This window comes from Oryx dammah, unplaced genomic scaffold (genome assembly GCF_014754425.2).
Source record: "Oryx dammah isolate SB20612 unplaced genomic scaffold, SCBI_Odam_1.1 HiC_scaffold_7, whole genome shotgun sequence".
In the NCBI taxonomy this organism is placed as follows: Eukaryota; Metazoa; Chordata; class Mammalia; order Artiodactyla; family Bovidae; genus Oryx; species Oryx dammah.
In genome coordinates, this window is record NW_024070191.1 from 23,653,888 (window position 1) to 23,670,583 (window position 16,696).

General features: G+C 44.1%; 1 protein-coding gene across 2 annotated transcripts in view; it reads right to left on the minus strand.

Annotated features, from left to right (window-relative positions):
• Window positions 1-399: 399 nt before the first annotated feature.
• Window positions 400-16,696, minus strand: part of MFHAS1 (malignant fibrous histiocytoma amplified sequence 1) — a 111,171-nt gene continuing 94,874 nt past the window's right edge. The window contains exons 2-4 of one of the 2 annotated variants that reach the window (XM_040243193.1): window positions 15,537-15,663; window positions 8,451-8,561; window positions 400-3,034 (exon numbers count right to left, since the gene is read on the minus strand). In XM_040243193.1, coding sequence (XP_040099127.1) covers window positions 8,534-8,561; window positions 15,537-15,663 — 155 coding nt within the window. In that variant the 3' untranslated portion in view covers window positions 400-3,034; window positions 8,451-8,533. The remainder of the gene's footprint in view (window positions 3,035-8,450; window positions 8,562-15,536; window positions 15,664-16,696) is intronic. The other variant, XM_040243192.1, reaches the window with a different exon arrangement.

Genomic DNA, 16,696 nt, shown 5'->3' on the forward strand with positions numbered 1-16,696 from the left:
CTGTCCTTTTAAAAAAAAAAAACAGGGTGAATAGAAGTCTCTGACCCAGTATCCACAGGTCAGCTCCTTCAGGCAGCAAATATAGACCCCTGGGGCAAAGAAAGGCCAGGGAAAGGGAACTTGCACACCTATCATAAGTTTTGGTAGGAACAGAACAGATCACTGAGCAAAGGCTTTAAGAGACAACTGATATTCCAGCACTGACTCTCCAGCCTGAACACAGATGGGAGAGCATGAAAGAGATTCTTTCATTTCCTTCCGCAACTAGAGCCACCACTATCCACCTCCTGTGGCTCAAAGTGACCTAAGACTAAAAACAGAATATAGTGATTTCCTAACTGATAAAATTGAAACAAAGACAGACAGAAATAACTAAACTCTGGAAATATAACTGCTTCATCATTTCTTTGTATTTTTTATTAAACTTTTTTGAATTAAAAAAAATCTGCCCGGTTATGGCAATTAAATAGGAAACCACAATTACAATGCACAAACTGTGGTATGAAAAAAGAACACACACTCCATCAGAAATGACACCAAACCCTTTCCATTTTATTCATTCAAAAAGAGTCCAGTGCACAACTGTCAAATATGAGCACTGGCAGTTTTTTTCTTGGAAGGGGGAAAAAACATTTATTCTGGCAGCGCGTTTACAATTCCAGGAAGTGGTTTTGATACCACAAGATGCAGGAATAGAAACCATAACAAACTTGGAGGGCATCTGTTTGCAAGGCAGGGACGACTTTAGTTGGAAAATATCCCCCCTTTGTGCTTAGTGAATCGCCCATCAGTCAGCCTCCCCAGCCGAGTCTTCCCAGGTGTTGAGAGAGAGAATGGAATTTCCTGCATAGATGAAGAAAATTCCTATAGAGCAGTGTGTTTTCTGTATCTCCAACCTTCCCGCCTGCCCCAAAGCGAGTTCTCAAGCTTTTCTGGAGCTGCTTTTGGTCACATGACCCTCTATCAGGGTGACTTTTTTTGCTAAAATACATGTGACACCAAGATTTCTTCTTACACTGCTTCTCTAAGGTTCAGATGACAGCATAAAGCATCACTTGTCCAATAAGAGCAGTTATTAAGAACGTGGGCATCATAATAAGAGCACACACTTTGCAGGGTATGTCACTCAAAGGAACATATTTTTTTTCTTCAGTTAATATGGTCCCCTGGGGAGTTAGCCTGAAGTCACTTTAACAGCCTTTTTTTTGGTCAAAGTTGGTTAATTTGACAGGTGAAGAACTGTCTCCTGCCAGTTGGAAAACTTTTATGCCCAACAATTCAGTGGTCCGTAAAGCAATTAAATGTTACCATTCAGTTTACACTTACACACACATGCACACACACACAGGAGAACCGTGACAGAAGGATTAACAAGGTGAATCTTGTGACTGTTCCAAAAGAAAATGAAATTGCAAACTGGAGGTGTCATATTCAAGTATTAAATGCAGAACTAGTCTGATCCCATTTGATTTTATGATTGTAAGAAATCATGCTTGTTTGACTAGAGGTTCTGGAGTTCATAAAGTTAATTCCTGGGGCACGAAACAATCTACAAAAATTGATTTCTGGTGTGTTTTTTTTTTTTTTTTTGGCAAGGCAGCCACTTCTTTGTTATTTTTTAAATATGTGGAGACATCATATACTGTGGCATTCCAAGAGACAATACTTTATAGAAGTAAACGAATAATACCGCTGACTAGTTTTTCTTGCCTTACACTGGGAAGAAACAGTTTCACACATTTTTCAATCAACATGCAGAGGTGGCAGATGTAAACAATCGTGCACACTTTTCAAAGAATGTGTTACTATTGCAGTAGATGCTGTTTGGCCCCGATGAGGAGGAGGAGACAGCAGTTTGGTTGGTTGGCTTTTTAGGTTTTACGTCATGGAGATTTTAAAACCAAGGTTTTACTAGTTCTTGGCAGTAGGCCATCCAATCAGAGGTTCTGTATTTATAAATAACCAATGTGGGCTTGTGCTCTCCAATTAAGCAACTCACTATCTTAGGGTCTGATACCAGCTTTCAGAGACCTCTGCTAAATTTCACAGACTCTGTTCTAGGGAGTGGTGGGGGTGGGAACAGGACCTATTAGCAGAGCTCTTTACATGCTTCGGAACTGACGCCTGACTATCTAAGCTATCGCAAGACTCCACTTTTCCTTGGATATGTGGATCCCTTAAATCCCCCTCCCCTGAAGAATCTTAATTACCAGGCCTCCATCAGACTATCACCCAGTGACCAGGGACCTTTACTGAAAAGGTGAGGAGGGGCTATTGCCTGAAATGTATGTTTAAGGTTCTTGATGATTATTGTCAACCTCTATGAACCAACACTGAAGCCATGAGCAAAGAGATAGGTATCTTTTCTTTTTTTAAATCTGCGAAGGCTTAAAGAATAAACAACACGTCCGATGCTAAAGTAAGAAATCAGCCCCGTGTTGGCACAGTTCTCATCAGAATATTGCACCCAGTGTCAACTAATGCTAGAAGCTTCAAACTGTATAAATTTAAATGTATTTGTGTATTATAAAAATAAAGATAAACATATACATATTTTACACTAGTTATGGAACAGCAATGAATGGTCAGTCGATCCCTCTTTCACATTTAACAGAACTGAAATCTGAGTGCTCTGAATACTGCCACCTGTACTGGAATTATGGCTTATATGTGCACGGAAAAAAAAAAAAATCCCTGAGAAGCCATTCGACTTTATTATTTTTTCTTTTCTTCAAGTAGCGCTCTCCTTGGAGGATCACAGTTCTGAGGTTCAGGTTGTCAAACACTTGCTCCATAGTCTCTCCCGTCCTTTTCCCCTCTGCACCCTCCCCACCTCATCTACAGGCCTAGGTGTGCTCCCTTGCACGAAAGCACCCTGAACACACATGCACGCAGATTCACAGAACACGCCTGGGAGTGTAGAGGGCTTGCTGGGTACAGAAGATGGTCCAGGTGCATTCTGATGCTATTTTCTCCATGGAAATCCCACAGCCGTAGAAGTCACTGGTTTCTGTGCTTTTCCCCAGCGTTCTTCCTATGTGGGTAGATGAGAAGAAAGCACAGAAATGAACCAGGGAATGACGTTCTCAATTATGAGAATAGCAAATGATAATTTTTTTTTCTGCCACAGATTTTCATGTCTACTTTTAGAGCTCCGTGTAAAATAGTAAATGCAGACAACTAATGTTCCTACAAAGGAAACAGGCTTTTTCACTAGAAACCTAGTCAAACATTTCTGTTCATGACATTAAATTCAGACATAAAGCAAGAACTAGATAAATTAGCCATAACTACCTATTCCTCTGTAATTTCACAGCTTAACTAAGAAACCTGAACTCCAAACACAGCACTGTTCCCTTTCAAGAAGCACACTCAGACACACTAAATAACTCTCTACAAGTAGGAATATATACTAAAACGTGAGAATGAATGTCAGTCCGGACTCAAAGCATGATTTTACTTAAAGACTGTCAAACTAAAAGCTGGAGTTAGATGAACAGAAAATGAAGAAGCTGCTGCAGCACCAGCTAATTAAAGTTTAGTCGCTCAGTCATGCCCGACTCTTTGCGACCCCATAAACTGTAGCCTACCAGCCTCGTCCGCCCATGGGATTTTCCAGGTAAGAATACTGGAGTGGGTTGCCATTGCCTTCTCCAGAGGATCTTCCCGACCCAGGGATCGAACCCGGATCTCCCATACTGTAGGCAGATGCTTTACTGTCTTTAAAGTGGCATTCAATTCAGATAACATGGTTAGATGAAAACGTGTGAGATGCTCCCATCCCTTATTTTAGCTTTCCTGTAATGACGCAGGACGCATAAGTGCTTGGCAACATTTAATAAAACAGATCCTCTTCCCCTACCCTCCACCCTGCATCTCTTTTTCAAAACTGTTTATTTGGCTGCATCCAGTCTTAGTGGCAGCAGGTGAGATCTTCAGTCTTTGTTGCAGCGTGCAGGATCTTTAGCTGTGGCATGTGGGATCAAGTTCCCCGACCAGGGATCGAACTTGGGCCCCCTGCATTGGGAGCGTGGAGGCTTAGCCATCTGACCACCAGGGAAGTCGCTGGCATCCCTCTCTTAATGCTCCCTGACTTTCTGGAAACTGATAATTTAGTATCTACCTAACACACAAGAATCGGCTGAGAGCATAGGATCACTAACGTCACCAAAAATAGGCACCTTCTATTCGCTAAGTACTTACTACATGCCAGGAGTGGCCGCCTTCACCACAGTGCGTTATTTGATTAATCCTTAACTCTTAAAGCTCTAGTGGGTAGGCTCTGCCTTCACCGAAAAGGAAGCTAAGTTTCCAAGAGGTTATCTAACTTCCCCAAGGGCACACACCAGTGAACAGCAGGCCTTTAAAGAGGGTTATTTGACTCCGAGGTATGCTTGACAGCAAAAAGCAAGGCTGGAATATGTGGGGCCCTCGGGGTAGTTTCATGTGTCTTTGGCACCGAGCCATGGGGACTTTCAGAAGGCCTGTTAATATAGTCAGCTTCTCAGCAGAGGTTTTGAAAACTGTCTCAAAATCAAGTAACCATACATCGAAGTGTAACGAGGACAGCAGGGTGAAAACACCACTCCAGCCAAGCAGTTAACTCTGGTGCAGCGAGTTCTGGCTTCATGTGGGGCAGGTGCTACGTCATGTTTTTCTCACTGAATCCAGCAAATCTTGAGAAACACAGACAGTTGTGTCTGGCCGCCTGCTCCCCTGAGCCACGCGTAAGACTGAGAAACACAAGGATACGTAATCAAGGGCACCCAGAGGGAATATTCCAGTGTTCAGAGAAAAAGGAAACCTGGTTTGAACATTTTTCCACATGGATATCATTTTTCTTGTTTGGGTGCTGAGGGAAAGAGAAGAGCTGTCAATCACTAACCGCCCCCCACCCCGACCCCGCCACCTCTCTTTGAACTCTTCCACTCAAACTCGGATCTCATTCGACAAGATCCACCTCAAATGCTACCTCCTGGGGTTCTTCCCAATTCTCCGGCAGGGTTCTTTCTCCTCTGTGTCCACAGGGCTTTGTCGATGCACCTGTCATTGCAGGTATCACATTTTAACTGGAATTAGACACAGTTTTCTCTGGTTGTATCTTTGGTTCCCATTCTCCCCAAGGAGGCTATTATATTCCTGATTTGATTCTTAGATTCTGTTATTTTTGTACTGTCAACACTTGGCACAGTGCTTGTTATTGTTGTGCAACTGATAAGTCATGTCTGACTCTTTGCAACCCCATGGACGGCAGTATGCCAGTCCCTCACTATCTTCACTATAGTGAGGTCCTTCACTATATCTTCACTATAGTGAGGTTCTTGACTATAGTCCTTCACTGTCTCCCAGCGTTTGCTCAAATTCATGTCCATTGAGTCAGTGATGCTATCTAACCATCTCATCCCTCTGCCACCCTCTTCTCCTCCTGCCCTCAATCTTTCCCAGCATCAGGGTATTTTCCCAAAGAGTTGGCTTTTCGCATCAGGTGGTCCAAGTATTGCAGCTTCAGCATCAGTCCTTCCAATGAATATTCAAAGCTGATTTCCTTTAGGATTGACTGGTTGGATCTCCTTGTAGTCCCAAGGGACTCTCACCAGGCTTCTCCAGCACCACAGTTCAAAAGCATCAATTCTTTGGCGCTCAGCCTTCTTTATAGTCCAACTCTCACATCCATACATGACCACTGGAAAAACCACAGCTTTGACAATAACAGACCTTTGTTGGCAAAGTGATGTCTCTGCTTTTTAATATGCTGTCTAGGTATGTCATAGCTTTCCTTCCAAGGAGCAAACATCTTTTAATTTCATGGCTGCAGTCACTGTCCTCAGTGATTTTGGAGCCCAAGAAAATAAAGTCTGTCACTGTTTCCATATTTTCCCCTTCTATTTGCCATGAAGTGATGGGACCAGATGCCATGGTCTTAGCTTTTTTTTTTTAACATTGAGTTCTAAGTCAACTTTTTCATTGTCCCCTTTCACCCTCATCAAGAAGCTCTTTAGTTCCTCTTCACTTCCTGCCATTAGGCACAGTGGCCTCGTGGGGGGCAAATACTCAACAAACATTTGCTGAATGAAGGAGGGATAGGATGGCATGAGAAAGTCTCAGGCAAAAGACAGCCATGCTGTAAGAGGGGGAGATGAGAAGAGGGGCTGAGCACAGTCAGAAGGACTGATGTCGGCTTCTCAGGGGAGGGGACACGTGGCCTGGGTCACAGGGATGATGGGTGTCATCAGGTAGGAGAGAAGGGGTGGCAGCTGGCTGTGGACTGAGAGCCGGCCGGAGGCCAGGTGTGGCTGACCCTTCACAGTAAGGGAGTGTCACGTGTCAGAAGCGGGGCTGGGGTCGGCTTGGGAAGCCTTGTGGGTCTTGCCCAGGATTTTGAACTTGAACTGTAATCACCAGGAAGCCATTCAAGGTTCTGCAATAGGGAGCAAGGTGATGGGGGTCTGCTGTTGAAAGATTGTATTGGTTTTGAGGACAAAGAGACCAGCAAGGGGGAGGCAGGTTGAGATACCCACAGGGATCTTGGCAGAGACAGGACGACTACAAAGCATGGGCTGAGGCTAGAGCTCAATGGCCAGCTTCACTCATTCAAGACATGCTGATGTGGGAAAGTTCTGCACGTAAACTCGGGGAGCCGAACAGATGGAAACAATTCCTTAAAAAAATAAGATGCACTGACAAGGTGGGGCAACAGGTCACAGTGGACGGCCGATATGGGAAGAGGGGGAGAAGAGTGAACAGACCTCCCCACCCCCAGCCTGGCAGCGGGTGCAGGGCGAGGCCATCCCTGGAGACGGGAGGCATAGACCCTGAAGGGCTCTGGGGCGGAGGACACATTGCACACCTATGGAGACCCTGGCACATCCAGGGGAGCTGCCACGTAGCCCACAGATCCCACAGGAGAAAGGAGAGGTCAGCGTGGGAGGCTTGACCCCAAATCCTCCCAGGTCATAGAACCTGCCCTTCCAGGGGTGTGACAGCACACTCAGGGTGTTTAGGAGCTTAGGCTGAAGTGATGCCATACCATGTTGTATCAAGCAGCTCTTTTCTGTCCTCTGACGCTTTGCTCACCCCAGAGGGGCAGCCCCTCCCAGCATCAGCTAGTTAGTTCCCAGAGACAGTCAACAACAAAGATGCGAGCGTGTGCTTCTCAACTCCACACCAGGGAATCCAGAGTCCACACCCCTGGCCACGCCCTTTATCGGGAGCTACACTCCGGGCCACTATCCACCTCCCCTAATCACTCCAGGGCCAGGCTCCACATGACTCGGGCTGTCTTTATGCCCCAGAGCCCGAGGGAACTGGCCAACCTTACACCTGCCCCCTGCCTTGCCCGCACCTTCCCACAGAAACCACAACAGGGGCTCCTTGCACAGCTCCTTCCCCACCCTCAGCCTCCTGACCCACCAGCTGCTGCTCCCTGTATCCCTGGGTCCCCCATACCCCGCCTGCCCCCTGCTCTAAGGAACTGTCATAAACTGTCTTCCCCCCAGCAGTCCTTTCCTGATGGGTTGGCTTCACTATATCTCCACTTTTCCATCCCCACAATGGCAACTGTCCAGACATTGAGGGTACGAAAGGAAGGATCCTACCTGTCTCTTTATCCCAGGAATGCACGGTTAGGACACTGACATTACTAACTAGCTGTAGGTGGCCTCATAGAACCGCGTGTACTTCACCTTAACCCCTTCCCAGTGGTGGGCAGGAAGGCGAGCCCACTTGCTCTCTGCACACTCAGCACACATGCTCACCTGCTGTGCACAGTTACCTCATTAATACACTAGACGGTCCTAGGTAAGTCAGTGAGTGGATTTTACTCAAGCATCTATATTTGGATTTTGAAATTTTTTTAATTATTCCCTTTATAGGTCATCCACAGTATGCATACTAATATTTCTAGTAGAAATAACAGCTGAATTTATTGAATGACACTCAGTGTAAGGAATAATGCTAAATGTCTCCCCTGCAAAGGTCTCTCTAAATGACCCCACGAGATGGTGCTGCTATACCCTGCACCTGTCATAGCCCCAACAAATCACAGGATTCAAACTTGGAGGCATAACTCCAGAATCCATCAAACAGGCTTGGGAAAATAAATACCAACACTGCTTTTAAAAAACCCATTTGCTGTGTTAATCAGCTAGAGCTTTTCCTGAGTTTTTTAAAAACATGAGTTTCTTAAAAAATGACTTTTTTTTTCCAAAAAGGATCTAAGGTTACTGATACATGCATTATAGTAAATCAGGCAAAAGAATCAAGCAATTTTCTTATTCTTAAATCCCCAACACACCTTGATTCTGGATAAAAGATTTGTAATATTAAAGTGTCCAGCTCTTTGGAATCTCTTCATCCCAAACCCATCCTCCCACTATTTCCCCCTAAACTTTCCAAGTCCTTAGGAAGCCCTTATCTATTTAAGAAACCCTCTCTGCTTCCCAGAGACTTACCCTTAAAAATTGGTGCTCCTAAAGTCACAGATTGGGTACAGTAAAAATGATGGCATAAGGGAAAGAAGCACTATCTTTTCCACTTAATTGTCCAAGAAAGTATGGAGATACCTGAGCAGAGAGGGAACAAATTCCAGTATCAATGTGGCGGACGGGAGACTAAATAATCAGAGAAACACTGTTCCTCCCAGCCAGTGACAGCAACAAGGCAGGGAGCTGTCTTACTCCTTACAGAGAACAAAACAAATCAATGCAAATCAGTGTGACACGCCCCACAGGCAACCTCCACATTTCAGCCTCTTTTCCTTGTGAAATATCCCATCCCCACCCTGAGTTCAGTGAAAAATTCTCCATTGTGATTAAGTCAAATTCATCTATTCGTTAAAAAAAAGTTTTTAATCAAGTCCATACTAACTGATCTGAGTGCATTTAAACATACTGTGCCCATCTAGTAAGATAAAGACCACAGAATCTTCTTCATCCTACTTTTTACAAAAGCTTATTTGAATCGGTCTTAAATATCCTTGCCTTAACAATGTAACTGCCAAAATTCCTATGCAAAGTAATCATTCTACATTGGAGAATACTTGCAAACAGTAAGTAGCTGGAATCTGACTCAAATTGGAATGCTCCAGTATACACACAACAATCCAAGTTTGAAATGCAGTCTCAGCCTTGTCTTTTATTATCAGGAGACCACATGGAATAATGTAAGTTGTACTCCAGTTTTTTTTTTTAATTAATAGTTTTTATTTTATATTGGACTATAGTTGATTTACAATATTGTGTTAGTTTCAGGTATACAGCAAAGTGATTCAGTTTTACATATACATATATTGATTCTTTTCCTATTTAGGTTATTACAGAATACTAAGTAGAGTTCCCTGTGCTCTATATAATAGGGTATATATGTCAATCCCAAGCTCCCAATTTATTTGTATCCTGCAACTTCACTGAATTCATTGATGAGTTCTAGTAGTTTTCTGGTAGCATCTTTACAATTTTCTGTGTAATATCATGTTATTTGCAAATAGTGGCCGTTTTGTTTCTTCTTCTCCTAGTTGGATTCATTTAATTTCTTCTCTGACTGCCATGACTAGCACTTCCAAAACTACGCTGAATAATAGTGGCTTGTCTTATTTCTAATCTTAGAGGAAATGCTTTCAGTTTTTTTGGTACCACTGGGTGGCATTGTGAATGGCTGCTGCAAAACCTTCCTGTTCCATTCTATGTTTGAGTCCTATGCCTCAGAAACTAACCATGCCTCTTCAAATAAGGAAAACCCCCTTGTTGTTTCCTGTGTGGTGAATCTCTCCAGTTCTTCAATTACTTCTTCTTCCTCTTGTCTCTATTCAGCCCTTCTCTGGACCTCCAACTCCATCAGGTCTTCATTACTGAGTTCTTCGTGTTGCACAGCAAGAAGTTCAGTGAAGTCATCCTCTTACAGATCTAGCTTGAAATAAAGATGCTGTACTACGGCACTCTGTACAGTGAAGTGTTAGTCGCTCAGTCGTGTCCAACTCTTTGTGACCCCACGGACTGTAGCCTGCCAGGCTCTTCTGTCCATGGGGTTTACCAGGCAAGAATACTGGAGTAAGTAGCCATCCCCTTCTCCAGGGGATCTTCATGACCCAGGAATCAAACCCACGTCTCCTGCATTGCAGGCAGATGCTTTACCACTGAGCCAATGGGGAAGCCCTGCTCTTAGTTAAACATTTCTTGTATCTTCTCTATCTGTTCTTCCATTCTTTTTCCGAGATCTTGGATCATCTTTACTATTACTCTGAATTCATTTTCAGGTAGCTTGCCTATATCTACTTCACCTTAGTTGTTCCGGGGTCTTCTCTTGTTCCTTCATCTGGGACTTGTTTCTCTGCTATTTGGTCTAACTTTCTGTCACTGTGGTTTCTGTTTTGCAGGATTGTAGTTCTTGCTTCTGCTGTGTGCTTCATAGTGGATGAAGTTGGTCTAAGGGGAGAGGTGGGCAGCTGTGGGCTCAGGAAGACCTTAGGCAGCCTGTCTGCAGATGGGTGGAGCTGTGTTTCCATCTCTTTGGTTGTCTGGCCTGAGTCATCCTAGCCCTTGAACCTATAGGCTGTTGGGTGGGGCCAGGTCTCGGTGAAAAAATGGCAGCCTCCAGGAGGGCTCATGCCAATAACTCCCCAGAACTACTGCTGAGAATATCTTTGTCCCCACAGTGAGCCACAATCCCCACCCCACCCCCCACCACCTTCATAGGAAACCCTCCGATAGCAGCAGGCAGGTCTGGCCCCGGCCCTTGTGAGGTCACTGCGTTTTACCCTGGGTCCTGGGGCACACGAGTCTTGTGTTTTCCCTCCAAGAATGGAGTTTCTGTTTGCCCCAGTCCTGTGGAATTCCTGCAATCAAACAAAGTCTTCAAAGCCAGATGCTCTCAGGGCTCCTCTTCCCAGTGCCAGACCCCCAGGCTGTGGAGGCTGACAGAGGACTCAGAAGTTTCACTCCTATGGGAGAACCTCTGCATTATAATAATTTTCTACTTTTGTGAGTCACCCACCCAGGCGGGAATGGAATTTGATTTGATTGCAATTGTGCCTCTGTTCTACCATCTTGTTGTGGTGTCTATATTTGTCTTTGGAGCTAGGATATCTGTTTTTGGTAGGTTCTAGTGTTTTGTTGTTGTTGTTCAGCAGTTAGCTGTGATTTTGGTGTTTTCATGAGATGGAGTGAGCATGTGTCCTTCTACGCTGCTATCTTGTGTCTACCTCTTGAATGTATCTCTCGTATGTCTTAAGGTAAAAGACATGTCTTAGCTACATTCATAGCTAACCTTCTAGATCCTGTCTTTTAAATGAAAATCAGTAGATAAATTGAGTTAAATGGCAGTTTCTCAGAATATATACTTTGATAAAGGAAGGAAATCTCTTTGTAAATGAAAAAGAGAAATATTCTAAGGTATCTAAAAATGAAAGGCAAACAGCAAGCTGCCATTTCCCCAAAGAAGTTCACACTTCCCTTCCAAATTGGAATTTTAAGTATTTCAACCTGTAGAGCAATAAAATAGAGACAGGAATTCACAGATAAAAGTTCTAAAAATAAATTTCTTCTACTTTCTCCTTGCTTTCCCCACTGAAAAAATATTTTTGCCCCCTGATCCCTAATGACCAAGGCTCAGTACCCCTTTAATGTCCAGATTAAAGGTCAGTGAGGTGGTAAAGCTAAAAAAAAAAAAAAATCACTGGTTGCCAAGGGTTAAAAGTGGAGGCAGGGATAAAGAGGGGGAGCACAGAGGATTTTCAGGGCAGTGAAAATATTGTGTGTGATACTGCAATGCTGGATCACGTCATTCTATATTTGTTCAAACCCATGAAATGTACAACACCAAGTGTGAATCCTAATATAAAAAATGGACTTCAGGTGATAAGGAGGTGTCCATGTAGGTTCATCACCTGGGACAAATGTTCCACTCTGGTGGGAGATGTGGTTGGTGGAGGAGGCTGTGTGTGTGTGTGGCTGGGGGATATATGGAATCTTTCTGGACCTTGTGCTCCATTTCACTGTGAACCTAAAACTGCTCTAAAAAACTAAAGTCGGGGTTTTAAAATATTGTGCCCTATACTTTAAAAGAAAAAGTTTTGAAGGAAGTCATTTCTCTCCAAGAAACACCATTTCCCTTCTATCGTTCAGTAAACAGAGGGGGAAGTGGGGGAAGCAAGTCAGTTCACTGCCCTTAGACAGCCCTGGGCCAGGGATAACAAGTGTTCATATGAATTTCTTTAAAACTCACAAATCTCTTTAATACCAACACAGCAGGGAGCAAGGCCATTACTGAAAGTGGCAGTAAAAATATTTATTTTCTGCATAGAACCAGGTATTGTATTAGACAGAAGTAACTGCATGTGGGCATGAAATTTCTCTTTGAAATGATGAAAATGTTCTAGGATGAGAATGTGATGATGGTTGTCCAACTCTATAGATATATGAACCATTAAATAGGCACCTTTTATGAAAGTATACAGATAAAGCTTTAAAAAATGTATCAGAATCCATATTCTTTAGGATGATAAGTTTTCAAAGCAACCCAGCAAATCTGCTACTAAATGAACTTTCATCTCATCTCAAAGGCAGATATCTTTGAAAATCAGCCCAGGATCACCAGACTATGGAAATACTCATATTTCTGTCTGATAATCAGCAAAGGCACCAAGGAGTCACTCAGACACTAGGTTTCTCCCTCACTAGGAGGGTGAGGTGTAAGAGGACAGGCATTCCATTCAACTCATGTAACCTCTTCCCATTTCACCATCACCCAAAGTGACTTAATGAGAGTAAGTCACTCTTTTTTTTAATCACTACTTACTCTTTATTTTCTCTCTGCAGGGGAACAAAACAGCTAGAAAATTTTAAAAAATGATAAATAGCAAGCTTGGAATTCATAAGGAAGGTCCAATCAAATAATAGTCGTCAATGGTTTTTGCTTGTAAAGCTCAGCATAGCACCATTAATTTACATGTGGTCCAAGGCAGGTTGTTAATGACCAGTCTCATTTGACCTATAAGGGAGAGGCGCAAGATGGTCAAACAGGGAATTAGTGATGGACAGGGAAGGCTGGCATGCTGCAGTCCATGGGGTCACAAAGAGTCGGACACTACTGAGAAACTGAACTGAACTGAAACTGGTCAAAGAGCTTGGAATGCCTCTTTAAAAAATACTAAGATCTAGATCAATGACCTAAGAAGCGGGTGATTATTCTGGCTTTCCTAGGATGGTTCTGGTTGGTGCCTGTTGTCCTGGCATGATTACTAAGAATTTCTCCTGAAGATGAGACTTGCTGGCCTCCCACCTGGGAGCCATGGGGGCGGGGGTGGGCGGGAGAACTTCAGTGAGGAGAATGTCCAGCACACACACTCGAGGACCATCTGAGGGACTCTTGTTTCTTAAAGCCTAGTGCCTAGCCCTAGAAATTCTGACACCCATGCCTGATCAAGGAAGTCTGATCTTGACTATCGACCTGCGTTTCAGGGGATGAGAGAGTCATGAAACGTTACTCTCTAGTGACTTGCCTAAGTTAACTGGGGCTGGAGTTGCAAAACCCAGGCAGTAACTCCAGTCTCCCCATTTCTGCTGCCTGCTGAGACCTTGAGTCTCAGGCTCAGACCCATGCTGTGTGGACCTAAGGACCACCTGCTGGGAGAGTTTTCCTCATTGGTTTCCAAATCTCCCACATTTGGTACACTGCTGTCCACTTGTAAATTAGAGCCTACACTGGGGTCGTGCAGGGCCTGTTGGTTTATATTTTGTTCTCCAGGATGTTCCTTTATTTAGAATTGAGAGTTACCCTCTAAACCTACCATCCATTCTATGAGACCCCTTTTAAAAGAATCCATTTCAGAACAAAACTATTCACAGAGCTGGGTCAAAAGCAGATCAGTCACTAAAGGTATCCCCTCCAGCATCTCGATGTCTCAGGCCATGAGGCTCTGATTACCCAAGACTTTAAAGCTGCTTGTTCATATCAGGTATGAGAAACTGGGTGAGAGGAGAGCTGATAGCATTTCTGCAGGACATCAGGAGCCCATGAAAAGACACTGATAACAGCGGCTCAGGGCCACTGTGGTTTCTGAACAAACAGATGTTTTAACTCTGACCTCGATCTCGCCTACTAAATGCCACATAGCTATGACAAACAATAGGTTACCATCCCTCCTGCCTCAGGAAAATCTATACCCATGCAGAGTCTATTTAACAGTCGTTTCCCTCCATCCCAGACCTTGCTGTTTCTGTAAGATCCCTTTATCCTCACCCTATCTGTAAGAGAGGGAGCAGTGGAGACCAATTTAAAGAATGGTAACATTTTGCTTGCTATGCTCAGGACAGGGGAATGGTCATTAAATAAGAAAAGCTATAGAATATTCCTGCTTAGGTACTATGTAATCCTAAGAAGCACGTCAAGGTCTCACAGGGTCAATATACTATTCATATACTAGTGATGAATTAATACTATGTACATGTTAACCTTCAAAAGCATTCTGAAGAGAAGAGCTTGAGAGAAGTTTCCCTTGGGTGTTCAGTGATGTTTTCCAGCAAAGATGGATTAGGGATATTCTGTCTAATGAGTCAGCTGCTTTAGAGAAAAGGGGGCAGCTGTGAATGCATGAGAAAGCCCCTGCAGACCCCCACCCTGCAGACACTTGGAGGGTCGAGGGGCATGAGTTCCTATCACACAAGCTCTCAGGAATGCAGCCTGATAACAAGTTTCTCAGGATGCATGACAGGTCACCATTCTCCAGTGTGAACTTTCCAACCTCCCTACACAAAGCTTAGATATGGGGGGAAAAAAAAATTCTGTATGCTCAACTAAGAAGAAAAATGGAAATTTCCTTCATGAATCCTTTGCTCATATCACCCAGATGACCAGGGATGGCTACTTTTCAAGATTTGCAATAGAAAGAAAGGTATTTCATCTCAGTGTAAAAGTGGCCTGTTGGGTTCTTAACACTACAGAAAAAGCCAAACAGATGAGTTAATCTCAATTCATCATCTGAGTTTAATGCTAACATTGTATATGAAAGTTCACACAGGTATGTTCTGTGTCTTCAAGTCCATTTTGGGGAGGGTGGGGGCAAACTATACAGCCTCTGATTGTCAGGACTGATAGAGAATCAGAGACCCACAGGCAAAAAAGGGGTCCACTTCAGGTTTCCTACAGCTTTTCTTACTTAATGAGCTCTCACTGTTTTCTGAAGCAATGGCAGAATTAAAAGAAAACACTGCTCTCTTTGGTTGCATTATACCTGCAAGTATACTAAAAAATAGTCATATACTTTAAATGAGTGAGCTGTATAATATGTGGATAATATCTCAAGAAAGCGATTTTAAAATGCTCTAACTTTTATCAGCAAAAGAAAACCACAAGTAACAAAACATGAAAGTTCCTAGTTTGTTGTATAAGCCATGATTTTGCTATCACCCAGAAAACTAGGTCTGCCCTGGGAGGCGGGCTTTTCAGAGTTTGAGGAAAGGTACTTTAACTTTGGCTTTTTTGTTCTTACAATGACTGAGGCAGGTCCAAGAGTGAGGGACGGGGGCTACGGGATCAGAACTCACTTGGAACACGGGCTGATCACAGTTGGTGTGGGTGGGTAAACCAAGGCAACATTCACTCGCTCGCTGCCGTTCTTGGGGCAGATGATCTCTGCCACTCCTTCTGGTCTGGGCTGACTCAGCAACTCCCCTGCAGGCAGAGAGAAACATGCATCAATGAGTATACATAGCTTGTATGAAAGTTCTTGTGAAAACCTACTCACAAGGTATCAGCCTAGTAGCGTTCGCTGTTGTGTATGCACGTGTATGTTTGTGTCTGCACACATCCAAATCTGTGCTGTGCTTACTCTCTCAGTTGTGGCCAACTCTTTGCTACAACATGGACTGTAGTCCGCCAGGCTCCTCTGTCCATGGGATCCTCCAGGCAAGAATACTGGAGTGGGTTGCCATGCCCACCTCTAGAGGATCTTTACAACCCAGGGATCAAACCCAGGTCTCCTGCACTGCAGGCGGATTCTTTACCATCTGAGCCACAGGGAGGCCCTAATGAGTGAGACTGCCTTCAAAAATGGGGCCACCTTGTGACTTCCCTGGTGGTCTAGTGGTTAAGACTCTGCGCTTCCACTGCAGGGGGCACAGGTTACATCCCTGGCCGGGGAACTAAGACCCCACATGCTACATGCTATAGCAATTAATAAATACAGGTTTAAAAAAACAAACACAAATGGGACCACCACAGAGAAGAATCCAGCACTTGGGGGTGGGGGGAACAGGGGAGGTAGGAAGGAGAGAGAGTCAGAGAACAATCAATCAGAGCAAAACAGGTTCTGTCCTTAGAACATTCTCCACGGTGAGGCAGACAAGCTGTTAACGGTGGTGGTGGGAAGGCCACCGTTCCAGACAAAGACAGCATCTGCCGCTATTTTCCTCACCTTCCTTTCCACAGACGGGCTCCAGAGATCTGTATCTAGATGTCGCGGCAAACTGACCCAGGGTCCCTGGAGCCCCAGAGAGGCAGAGCTGCCGAGGAGGCATTTGTAATTAGGATCTGGGCAGATGGGAGTCGCGGCAGCCTTGCAACAAAGCCCTGCGTTAATGATCTGGAAGGGCATTCAACTAAAGGTGTGTTATCAAGGTAAACAGCCCAGCTTCAAGCTGGCAAGAGGATTTCCTGGGTAGGTAGGTAGGTGTGCAGATTTGAAAGGACCAACACAATGCTCTCT